Source organism: Phaenicophaeus curvirostris, chromosome 6 (genome assembly GCF_032191515.1).
Source record: "Phaenicophaeus curvirostris isolate KB17595 chromosome 6, BPBGC_Pcur_1.0, whole genome shotgun sequence".
Taxonomy (NCBI): Eukaryota; Metazoa; Chordata; class Aves; order Cuculiformes; family Cuculidae; genus Phaenicophaeus; species Phaenicophaeus curvirostris.
Window position 1 is genome coordinate 11211249 of NC_091397.1, and position 13021 is coordinate 11224269.

At 37.7% G+C, this 13021-nt stretch overlaps 1 protein-coding gene across 2 annotated transcripts in view; it reads right to left on the bottom strand.

Moving 5' to 3' along the window:
• DIP2C (disco interacting protein 2 homolog C) overlaps window positions 1-13021 on the bottom strand; it is a 148209-nt gene that overhangs the window by 22220 nt on the left and 112968 nt on the right. The window contains exons 32-33 of one of the 2 annotated variants that reach the window (XM_069859319.1): window positions 10536-10565; window positions 8792-8853 (exon numbers count right to left, since the gene is read on the bottom strand). In XM_069859319.1, coding sequence (XP_069715420.1) covers window positions 8792-8853; window positions 10536-10565 — 92 coding nt within the window. The remainder of the gene's footprint in view (window positions 1-8791; window positions 8854-10535; window positions 10566-13021) is intronic. The other variant, XM_069859320.1, reaches the window with a different exon arrangement.

The window sequence follows — 13021 nt, forward strand, 5'->3', positions numbered from 1 at the left end:
TGTATTCATTAAATATTTTTCCTTCCAAAGCAGATGTCTCTATTGTGAAATGCACTTTAAGGTAGCAGCAGGGGCAAGCAGTGCTTTTTCTCCACTACTGAAACAGCAAATGTTCACTCTTAGCATTTTTGAAGAATCACTCTTCAGTCTTCCATTAGTAGTACACACCAAAATGAAGGAAACAAAGCAAATAATTTCAGAATACACTATCTCTAAAAATAAAATATATAACATTTTTACCTGTAGAGAACACAGAATAATGAAAATTCTGTTTTTGTAAGACATTCCTGTAACTCTATGGTTAGACTAATGGCAAACTCTGGGAGAGAAAAAGAAAGAAGTATTGCTTGTAGGGAAAAAAAGGGAAGAATTTTTAATAGCTCTCCCACAGAAATGTCAGTGGCCAGCTTGCTGTATCAATTCCCAGCTTCTGTGAGGAGAATGATAGAAAGAGAAGGACCTGTAACACAAAAGAAGCTCAGCATACTCTGAAATTGAAAATACCCTTCTTTATTCTTAATAGCATCCGACATTCTTCAGGAATAATAATGTTGGTTTATTTTAATAAGCTGTAATATTAGTGGGAAATTACAAACTTGTTTGTAAAAAACAAACAGAAATGGAAACATTTTCAATCTAGCTCTTTGACTCATGTTTGAAGAATCACATGCAAATGGCACTTGCAAACAATTTCACAAATGTACAATTGCACTGCACCTACTTTTCTGGAAAGGTACAACTGTTTGTTTTGTCTCTGTATTACTTGGTACACACGACAGCATTCTCTTTCCCCTAAGCTCTCCAGGGAAATGTAACTGGAATTTCTTGATTAGTAGTTGAAGTATGCTAAACCACATCCTCTTTCAAAAACCACATTTAGAGTTGACTGTTATTGTCCTGTTCTACTACAGTCATAATATTCTGATCCCTTGAAGATGACTTTATCAAGGAAGAAATAGACTTGTTTCAAGGAGGAAATTCTTCAAGAGCTCATAATCCTGCCTTAAAAAGCACAGAAATTGCTTTGTGGGGCTCCCATCCCCCTAGCTGAGTCTCACAGCTCAGACTGACTGGGAGAAGAGGGGGTGACTTCCCATCTGAATGTTATTGGATGTTTGTCTCTTTCTCCTGCCCCACAACAGAAGTTGCTTTACGCCTGGAAACATAAAGGATCTTTCAAAGCTTTTATAATAGGTACATTTACAAATTGTGTTATGACTCCAGATCCCCATACGTAATCAGTACAATCCCTTAGATGAAGCTCTGAACAGTTTGGTCCTTTTTGGCTTCCCACATCATGAGCCTTATTCCTAATCACTGAGATTGAACAAGTTTCTCAGTTCATCCCCTGATGCAGACAGGAACAGCAAGGAAAGAGAGAACCTTTCCTTCATGCTAGCCAGAGCAGGACTTCCCCTCTAAGTCAGAACTGGACGTGTTGATAAGATGCTTATCATCCTGAATTGATTTTTCTTTCTTGGAGATTAGTTTCGCATAGATCAGAAAAAGTGCCAATGGGATTTCTAGAATAGCAGAATTTGCATGGCACAAACAAACCAAAATGCCACTAAAAGGCCAAGGTTGTATCTTCTCCTAAGCAAAAACATGAAGAACAAGGAGAATTTTGCCAGCACCATGACAGATAGCTTAAATTCACTAATGAGATTCTGCAATTAATGGGCAAAATACCCCAAAGCCAAACATTTCTACAAAGATTCCACAAAATCAAACTGCACTGTAACTTATCATACTTACAAAACTTTGAAGGACTTAAGTTTTACTTTAAAAACCTCAGCCCCTCTTCCTCTCAACTGACTTCATGTGGGTGAGTAGCTTTTCATTTTTTTCCATTAAAAACCTGTTTCTGTGATAATAGGAAAAAAACCTTAATAGCTAAAGCAACAGACAATCAGAAGTCAAAATAAAATAAAAGCATGGGTAATGTGTGCAACATGGAATTAGAGTCACCTATATGAGAAGATTCTCGAAGCTTGGGTTGACTGGAATAGCACTGATAGAGGTAGCATCTGATGCAACTCAATTCGTAAAAGAGCTTATTGCGTATAAAGCACGAGTGGCTTTCCAAGGCCAATGACTTGTTAGGTCTGTTGTTCTGAACTGCTCCCCAGGTACAGAGCAGTTTAAACCTCAAAATACTCCACACTCCTCACCTCCTCAAGGTAAAAGGTAGCTGTATGTCAAAGGGGGCAATAATAGATTTTAATTACCCCTTTGGACTCCACACAGAGTGAATAACTGACTACTAGGATTGTCTGTAACCTGTGACTAGGCTACGTATGCTGTAATCCATTACAAGAGCTGGAAAAAGCACTGCTCCCCAGCACATCAGGGAGTGTTCTTCAAATTTCTCTCTTGCTACCATTGTCAAATGGCTTTCAAGTATGATTAACCAATTAAAGTTTCACAAAAGGTAACTACTATACTGACACTTGCCATTAGCATGTCTCCTGCTGACATATCTACCACCAAAGCCTCTTTTTCCAACTATGTGACCATAAAATGGTTATTCTCCACGCTGTGACTGTGCTACAGAGCACTGCTGCAGCTACAGCTTAGATAACAATCTAGCCAAGTAGTTATTTTGTCTGGTAAACCCACAATAAGAGTATTTTTCAAGGTAGATGGAGTAGAAGTGTTTGAAAATTAGAAAAAAAGCTCCTGTGGCTTTGTTGCTTGGTATTACACAAAACAATGTATACACAACATGAAAGCTCCAGTGAAATATAGAGCAGAAGGATAAACAATTGACAGCCAGAATAAAAGGCTACTTTTCTTTTCCTGCATTAAGCCTGAAATGCTAGAATATATTAAAACAAAGCCAAAACCTTAGCTGATTCCTTTTGACAGAGCCCACATCCGAGACTGGGCTCAGCATATAAACTATCTATAAAAATAAATCCTAAGTAACTGCTTTCACATATATTTGAAACACCACAAGTGTTTCCTTGTTTTCTTGGGAAATGAGATTCACAAATTCCATCCTTCATAATCACCTTTGTCAAGGAGACAATGTCTGAACAAGTCTGATGGAAGTTCAGGGATCTCTGAATGCCCACAAAGTCCAAGATGACAAATAAGATTTGGCACAACATACAAATGACTTTCTAAGACATTAAGTCTGCTAATGGTTTAAGTATATACAAGGGTCACTTTTTTTTTTAGGAGAGACACTAATTTGTATCACTCCGAGATGTCAGTGAGCACATAAGAAGACACTTAATTGTACAGATCCACAAACTGCTTGTTTAATAAATAGGAGGTAATCAGGTTAAAATAATTGATCGAATGATGAAGTGGGACTATTTCAATGTCAGAGCTCGGATACCGAAAGCCACACACTGAACTACAGACAGAGTTAAAAATTAGTAACTTGATCCCAAAGATGTCTTGGTGCTTCTAGTCTATTTGACAATATCCTGCCATCTGGGTTTGTCTGTCTCTTTGGTGTCAGCTGCCTCACCATGTCTATGACCAACAAACTATCCAAGCAGCTCACCATTACATGTAGCTCAAAAGGAAATCTAGTAACCCCCCGAACTATTTAATAGATTAAATTCTACAATTTTCTAACCCTACTTAAAAAATACAGACTTAACTAGATGAAGTTGAAAACTTGAAATGATAATTTTATGTAACTATTATTTCACCAAAGGGAATTTAGAATTTAAAGGCAGCACCAGAAGGATATGAGGGTGCCTGCATATAACAAACTAGAGATACAATCAATAAAACTGAGAACAGTCTTTACTGACACGGGGTGTAAGTCTTCATTCTTTCCCATTTCAGTACAAAATGTGGATGCAGTTCAATAATCAGCTTAAATGCAATTTGAAGTCAAAAGAAGGGGAAACTGCCTATTACAAATGCATGCAAAATTATATCAAAATCTTCTTTAATATGTATGACTTGATTACTGCCTTCCTGTCCTAAAAATCTAAACCTTCACTTCATCAGAGCTTCTTTAGCTGTCACTACCTGCTACTGAACATGTACACTGGTGACATTTTTGCCTGCTTCTGGGGGCAGACATAGGTTGCAATGGATTGTGTTTCCTGTTACTCTTTTTTTCCCTGTTAAAATAAACTCTGATATCAATGTAGATCTTTCCTTGCCCCAGTCAGGGCAGGACAGTGATTTTCTTTATGGACATGGTTTTGCTATAAAGAAGATTATTAGGATGCACCTTTACAGATAGGAAGTTTCAACTTCAGGAGAAGATCAGTGATGCCCCTCAGCCATCAACAGATGGATGCTTCAGCTCACTAATTTAAACTTTTGAGGGAATTCTCTATACAACATTTTAAATATGAAATATACAGAAACATAGAAAAACAATTCCTATGCTAAAATCTGAGAAAAAATTAAAAGCAGTCAAACTATTTCAATGTTTTTCATTACATGTTATTTTTTATTCATACCAGCTTGTTTCAAATCTAAGATAATTTCAAAATTTAAACTAGCAGGTAAAACCAGTAACCTTTTCAAAAGTTTTGAATGATTCTAAAAAAAACCTGTATTTCCATATATTTTAGAATATTTGCAAATATATTGAAACATTTTAAAATTATGCCTGACCTCCTGAAGAACACTTAAAAAATATTTTTGCCCTGTCTATGTGGAAGGAACATTTATTTTGGAATACATGAGGTCTACTCTCCGTTTGGTGGAGTGGCTCGTTTCACTAATAGATAATTTTTCTACCAAGAAGTAGCCTGCTAGTAAGGATGAGGAGGCTGTGAAATTTTTATGCTAATATCAGGATGTATTTTTCATTTAACATTTTTAATTTAATAAATCATGTACATATTGTTTTAGAATATCCTGGGTAAAAGGGAGGCTTGGACTTTAAATTTACATCTCTCCTCTACAGAAACATATAAGCGTCATAAAAGCCAACATCTTTCAAGTGTTTTGGTATGATGAGTGTCTTTCTCTTTTTTATCTTCCAAACACTCTTAATCATATTTAAGCATCTTGTGTTTAACTACCTAAAAATCTGAAAAGCTTTCCAAGGAGAACATGATTGGGCTAAAATGACAATGGAGTGATCTGAAAACCAGCAGTTTAGACAACAGGACATGAAAGTTAATATATAGGATATTTCTTTTTTTTTGGGGGGGGGTGGGGGGGGGGTGGAGGAGGAGTATAAAGTTGTTTTCCCAGAGGCACAGAAATGCAGCCAATGACCCAATGGGGTGCCTACGCCTGGAGTTTTGCTGCATCTGCCCTCCCTGCAGATGCACGCGGGCACATTTACGTGACCTGAGCTGCACAGTGAGTCAGCAGTTGGGACCAACTGTGCTGTGCCAGCACAGCCTGCCGCAAGGCCAACTCATGGGTGGTGAAGCATTAAGCCACCTATTTTCCCTTTTAGATTTGAGTTAACCTCTTTAAACTGCACTGCAATGCAGGGGTGTATCAGCAACTTGGTGCTAACTCAGGAATCTTACCGTGTTTTTTTCTTAAACAGCCCACGTGGGACCTGCCTGTTTTTGCTCACTCTTTCTTGGCCATTTTGAGGACACTCTGAATTTTAGGAAATTAATGAGATTGCAAGTACAACACTGATGTACTGTCACCAAAAGCGAGCCAGAGCTGTATACTCCTGCTATTAGGGTGTCACTCGGTTTCCAAAAGGAGGTGTCTAATGTCATTTGAGACAGCACAGGGTACCTGGGACATCTCCTTAATGTTAGGAAATACAACACAAGCTCTATGCAAGACTTTGCTGGAGCAGCTGGAGCATCTAAAACTGTACTAGATGCACACCGCTAGGCAATCAAGCCTTCTTCCAGTACCACAACTGATATCAGCCCCTGACTGAGGGGTTGCATCCCTTGGCACAAATTTCCTGAACCTCCAGGTGAGCCCAGTCCCAACCATTTCCCTCAGCTGGCAACTATGGCCATACAGCTGAAGAGTCCCACCAGCCAAACCACTACTAAACTGGTGGCTCAAAACCACACATGGGCACAAATAAAAAGGTCTTTGAGAACCTCCAGGCTGACATAAGAAGCAAATAATCCAAATCCAGTCAGACTTGGAAGGAAACATCTAGTTTTCTTAACCAATCACCCCTAGATCTCTATCCAAATTGTACATAGCACAGGTATTTTGATTTAAACTCCAATCAAACAGTGACATTTTCATAAGTTGTGAAGTGAGTGAACACATTATTACGGGATGAGCTTGTAATAGTTGTATTCAAACTGATTATTAATTTTTATAGATGTGAATAGGAAATAGAACTTGAATAACCTCAAAGAGATGAACTACAACTGCTTTCTGCCACCACTAGAAAGTGTTATCATGCCAAGAAAAACCGAAAACGCTCAGCCATTTTCAAATTCTGGAAAATATCTTGTAAAATTGAAAATATGACAAAAAATTCTCATATTAAGTGTACAGTGTAATTTTTTCATATGGTTGTGGGACTGGCTGACCTGCAAAGACTTGGTGGTTTGTTACTCTACAGTTTCACAGCTACGTACAGCAATGTTTCAGTTACTGTTAAGCAATAGTGACATTCAGCTCCATAAAAGTGGTTAGAAACAGCAAGTGTGAAGAGGCTATGTCAAATAAAGTTGTTTTCTTCCCTAATTTATGACCCATGAATCTAATTCAGGATTCCACAGGACTGAGTAAATGAGGCACAGCTTTAATCCATCAAATTAAAATCTACATTACCACAATCTGAGAAGCCAACTCTAAAGATCATCTTTCATGTTCTGTAGAACTAGTCACTAAATATAAATGAATACACTGCAAAGTCTGATCTTGATAATGACGCCTACTTCTCAATGACATGCTAAGGCAGGGAAATAGTGTACCCATGGTTTATACAGCTTTTATGAACAGTAAATCTCATTTCCTCCAAATAAAGATATATATAATTATTTTTGTTTATAATGTTTATTAACTGTGAATGTTATACTCTCTTGTTGTCTACTTCCCTTCCAATAAGCGTTCTATAAATTTCCATTTCCTCTCAGAAAAAATAATTGCAATAAGGAATTAATCTACATTTACTTTTATCTTTCCTTTCTATAGCTACTTTATTTTTAATGATTCATTATCTCTTTCTCCTGCATTCAAATGACATTTACACATATCTGTCTACACTGTGTTCGATCTAACTGCAGTCACTGCAGACCTCTGGGATTACAGCAAAAACTATGGGTAAAGAAGTCTCAGCTTATGGAGTCTATTAAAAAATAAACACTTGATTTCCGAAGTTAGTCAGGTAAGTTTCCTTCTTCATCGATACAGAAAAGAAGGTACCTTAAAAGCCAATTTATCCCATGCTGGTACAAATCGGAGAGAGCTGCGATACACTGGTGGTGTGTGTGTGCCTTTCAAGTAACTACAGAAGGAGCCTAGGATATCACCTCAGGCTGGTTGCTTTAGTTGTCCTGGTCACAGCATTCACTCTGATCTTAGGTAAAGAAATACTCTATTTCTCATTTCTTTTTCACAACATAAATCATTCAACTTCTCAAATATGTTACCTTTCTAGACTACAATGCAGAGATGGTAGGTTCTCATAAAGATAACATTGATATGAAAAGGCTTTTTTTTCCCAGTACGAGCATGTCTGTCATCTCTACACAGTAGCACAGTTGCTGGGCCAGGAATACCAAGTTTTCTATGGCTGGGTTATACAGACTGTAGTATCTCAAAGGATGGATCAAATATATGCATTATTGTTGTCAACATTGTGTGCAAAAAGAATAAAGAAATGGTAAGAGAGATGAATATCTTGCAGTTCCTTTCTTCCTCCTGCCAAACGCCATGTGCTACAAGAAAATATCTACACATGTATCTGACTTAACTATCCAGAGGATAATTTGGGCCTGCAGTGTCCTGAGGTCTGTGCTCTGCAAGGTGAGCCAGTCACTTTGATACAGCCAAAGCTGGTATTCACCTAAGGGGAACCAATTCTCTGTTAAGCTTTTAAGAGGGGTTAAAGAAAAAGAACAAACAAACAAACAAATTTTAAAAAGCCCTATTTGCATAATGATTTTTTTAAAAGGAACCACTGTTCATCTTTTCAAGAGTTAGTAGAAAAATTATTGGTTTGTGAAATTTTATAAAGAGGCCATCTGCTAGCCTTTTGACCAGAGTACTTGAAAAGTGAAATACACGTGCACAAGAATTTTCTGAAATTACACCTAAAACCATAAGTTTCCCTCCAACTATAAGATTTCAGACATCTTCTTAACACCAACCACTAGCGGTGAATTTTAGTTCTTGCCTTTTGTATATGTATCTAACATTACAGAACTAGAAAATACCAACAGTTACAGAATATGGTTGTTCACAATGGCCAAAGCCAATAATCCATTCCCTCAGAGTCTAGAAGCATTGAGAACTGCAGCAAATTTCCCTTCTGGTCTCCCCACTGTCTAACAGTTGCCAACCCAGGAGAAACACTTCTGAGAAGCCAAGAGGCCCAATGGGACTCCTTTTCTTAGGGAACAACTAGGCTGCACCACCTGAATACAAGTGTCATAAAATCCTAAAGGCAATAAAAGCAGGGAATCTTTTCAGTCATTGCAGTGGTGATGTCACCGGCTTTAGTTTTATCAAAAGTAAAATCAATTAACCAATTAATAAAGATGTCTGTGTCTGCTTGCTGGTAGTAGTTAGCACAAATTATTTATGATGATTACAAAGGTTTTCAAGGACCATGAGGTGCGTTGAAGTAGATTTCTTACTAGAAACTCTGTTAGTTGTGTGTATTAGAAAAAAAGAAAAAGGTGGTTCCGACCTGTCATGCCTCAGTGCCCTCATATCAACATAGACTGTGGTGGGATCTGGTCCAGACGTTCCCTGTAAACAACAAAATCAGCTAGTCAGAACCTGCAGGCTGGGAGGAGCAGAGTTTTATCCCTTAAATAACCAAACATTCATTTCCCTGCTAATTATGCTAATCAAACAACAAGTTATATTTAAGCTATTCATCAAACAAAGCTCAGCTTTACAGAATCAGAAAGAGCACTGGAAAACTTACCTACCATAAGGTACTTGTTACCTTGGAGTTTGGAAAAACATCACGTGGCCATACTACTTAACCACACACATGTCAACAGAGTTTTTATTTGCTACAAAAGGCCAAATAATCAGCATGTGGATACATACAAAAAATGTTAAACACATTTTGCCGTATAAAGGAATGCAGGAATTGCTGAGGAGACACAGTTTAATGGCAGAAGCACATGGTCAGGAAGGTGAAGCATGGTTTACTAAGAGTCTTCCATACATGCAACGAAGAATATACTTGAAGCTAAAGATAGTAAAGGTAGCACGCATGACATGAACCAATGTGGACTGAAGGTCTATAAGCAATTATTCTGTTCTTTTTCAGTCTTCCACTGCATAATTTAAGTCCTTGCTTTATGTCATAATATTTAGTTACTTCAAAAGCAGCAGACTAATTTAGTGTCCTTTCATGCAGAGATAATACAGTCTTTAAGGCCTTTCCACCCACAGCTTTGCTGCAGTTTTGTAACCTGCTACAATCTTTCCTTATCCAAAATGTCAAACTCATCACCACCGAACATTGTGTGAATTGTTAATGTTCCAGTCTAGGGCTCTTTTCTCTGCTGCATACCTCATGCCACTGCTAAGCGGAAAGCTAGAAGAAAAGCACGGTTTCATCTTGGAACACGGGAACTTTGGAAATTTTCTTTTCGTCAGATAAACTCACCTACTCAGGTAATCTACAAGTGCTGGAACTCCCTTATTAGATGTTTACTATCTAAAACAGCAGGCAAAATCAGCCCTGATGATTTCTGTACCATTTGGGATATACTATAGGGTATAATTCTTCACACTAGGAATGTCTAGGGCTAATTTTTGCATTTTTGTAACATTGGCTGGTAGTTCCACAATTTGTTGAAAATTAAAGATTGTAATGGAGTTCCACAAATAGATAATTTTTGATTCTAAAGGAGAAAAGAGTTACCACTACCAATTGATACTTACTGAACATATACTGATAGGGACCCACCACCAGAGGAGAAAAAGAGTAATACAGCTGCACATGCATGTTAGCCTCTTTAGCTTGTTATACACAATACAAGATACGATATCCTCTCTAGCTATTACAACACAATTTTCGGTCTACTAGTAAACTCAGCAGTGTAACAGACTAGCGCTGAGTGGAGAACTTATTTGAAATATATGTAATGTTAAAAAAAAATAAAATCAAGAAAAAATTGGTTACCTTTAAAAATAAAACTAAACCTGAATTGATTTATAAAATAATGGAAACAGTCAAGTTTGAAAATCAAAGACAATCACTATGGTATTTTTTATTTTCAGTGTGAATGAAATAACAGTTACAGACAGCTAGTATTTGATGAAACCTGCATCCAGATAAAGCTATACTGGACTTGTTTATAATTTCACAGAAGGATCTGAAAAACTCCAAATCTCCAGACTCAATTTCTAGTCTGTCCCACTGTTGGAAGCTGATAGGTGGGTATTGAGGGAACATGAAAATCCCCTACCTGCTCGGCCAGCTTCCCCAGCCTGTGAGGCTATAGCAGCAGGAATAGCAGGGATGAGGGAAAGAAGGAAAGAAGATAACACAAGACGAAAATAATAATAAAAAAATGGGAATGAAGGGTGGGAGAAAACAAAAGAGGAGAATGCAAAAAGCAGGGAGTAAAATAAAAAGAAAAACAATGTCAAATACAAGAATCTTACAAATTAACCATTATACCATTAAAGGTTAAAAAAAGTAAAAAATGAGGTGTCAACATTTTAGTAGAGCAACAGAAGAGATAGCTGTAGACTGCTAACCTTGGACAAACAGACTTAAATGGTTTTAGGACACTACAGACAACGTTGTTAGTGGAAAAGATGTGTCTAGCATACTGATTTTTTTTTCTGTTTTGCTTTAATGAAGAAGTCAGTAAACATTATGGCCCCTCTATTTTAATGCATTTCCATTGAGACTGGAATTCCAGGTCTGTCATTTCAATACTAAGAGAAGTTTGCAAGCCATGTTGTCTGGAAATCAAAAGTAAGTTCCCCTTTTGGAAAAAAAAAAAGTTAGTATACAATAAAGAAAGATACTTACACCTTGTTTCATACAGATTAACCTGCTCTGTAAGTGAAATAAAATCAAGGCTTTGTGCACAACCTAATTACCAGAAGACCGTAATGAAATTAATTAACTTTGTAGTTCAGTAATTCTTCATTCTTAGTCTATTTTGCTATGATAAACAGTGTAATATGCATAAAGAACAGTAAAATTAAAAGCTGATAAAAAAACATCACTTCTCCACCATGACCGACAACGCAGCAGAGACAAAATACAATGTTGATCAGTCCTAAGCCGCTACTGTCACGTAGAGCATCTAACGCCAGTGGGACTTGCCCTACAACTTGTGAAAGTAACCAGCTCTTAAAACACTGGTGTCGCACATCACTCTTATCCAACTTCTGAAACCAGTTGAAGATTACAGGATGTTGCCACAGCAGCATCTTAAAAAAACAGGTTTAATTTGAATGCGGGGGAAGATGAAGTGTTTAAAAGATAGGATGGATCTGCTCATTACATTGCTGCCCCAAAATAGAAATATTACTAATAATCCAGGTTGAACACAGCAGTGTGACTGCAGAAAAGCAGAACTGCTGAAATCCATCAGTTATATAATTCATTGCCTCTGACTATATTGCAGGTGCAGAGAGCACTTTGAGAGAACCAGAGCCTCATCCAGCTTACATTAAGTAAGGGAGGGCTTGAGAAACAGCAGCCTAAGTCTCAGCATTGTCCTCCTGCGGCCAGCTTCAGCTGAGATACTCTGAAAGTGTTTCAAAAGAAGCTGTGTCTTAGCCAAGACCAGATCGCCTGACTCAACCTGTCTGTGCACATTTGTTTTGTGATACAGAGACAGCATCTGTAAGGCTGGTAACAGGAAAAAAACACGACTTCTGTTGTATTTGATACTTGCTAAAAACAGGCTAGGTAGCGTTCAGGGAAATAAAATTGGACAAATACAATTTTCTGTTTGAAAATGGGTATTAAGTGGGTACTAAATAATCCTGTGCCAAGCACAGTCTGCCACCAGTGAACAATCCCTGGTCCATGCAAACCTCTGTAACATGCCAAGCTTTTATTCTCTGCAGAAACATTGTAAGTCAAAACTGCACAGACTCAGCAGTAAGGACGACCACGACTCAGCCTGTACCCAATTTCCACTGAAGTCAAAGGCCAAGCTGCATGTTCTCCCCTGCTTCCCTCCTCAGAGTTAAAAACTAGGAACTAGGCCATTAGAAGTCCTAAGTATTCAAAAATAACTGTTGTTTCGGGTTTTGTTTTGGTATCTAAGGACATGGCATTAGTGTTTACTCTGTCTACTTCCGCTCCAATGATTCTCAGAAATGGACTTTTTGATGTACACTTAACAATTTCACATACACAAACACTGCCACTGGAGCTGTGAAAAGAATTTCATGACTCATAGTAAAGGTGGGAAAACACAGAATTTGAGGGAACTCACCCAGAGCTGTATGACATTGCCAAGTGTGAATCATACCCCTGATAAAGTGCATGGTCTCCTGACACACTCTTTGCAGAACTACCTCTTATTACTTTAAATATGGAAGACCCTAAGAAGTGTGATCTAGCACTAATAAAAAGAAACATTAACTTTAAACCCTAAATTTACTAACTAAGCCCCCTTTGCTAGGCAGCAAGGGAAAGATTAATTTCATGTAACTTCAGCCATCAGAGAAGAAAGTGTGCATTATAAGGTAGGAAGTACCTCCTAATGCTGATGAATCCCAACCCATGATAAGTACCTGAGGCAGGCTGAATGAAGCTCTCTTGAAGTATTTCTTTGATTCTACTGCCTATAGATGGATATTGCTGTGTCACTTAGAGGTGGCATAAAAGAAGCAAGATGAATCCTGCTCTCTTGCCCTATGTTGGGCAGATTTGTTACTACATTTTCAGGATTAACTATGGAAAACGAACAACTTCAAG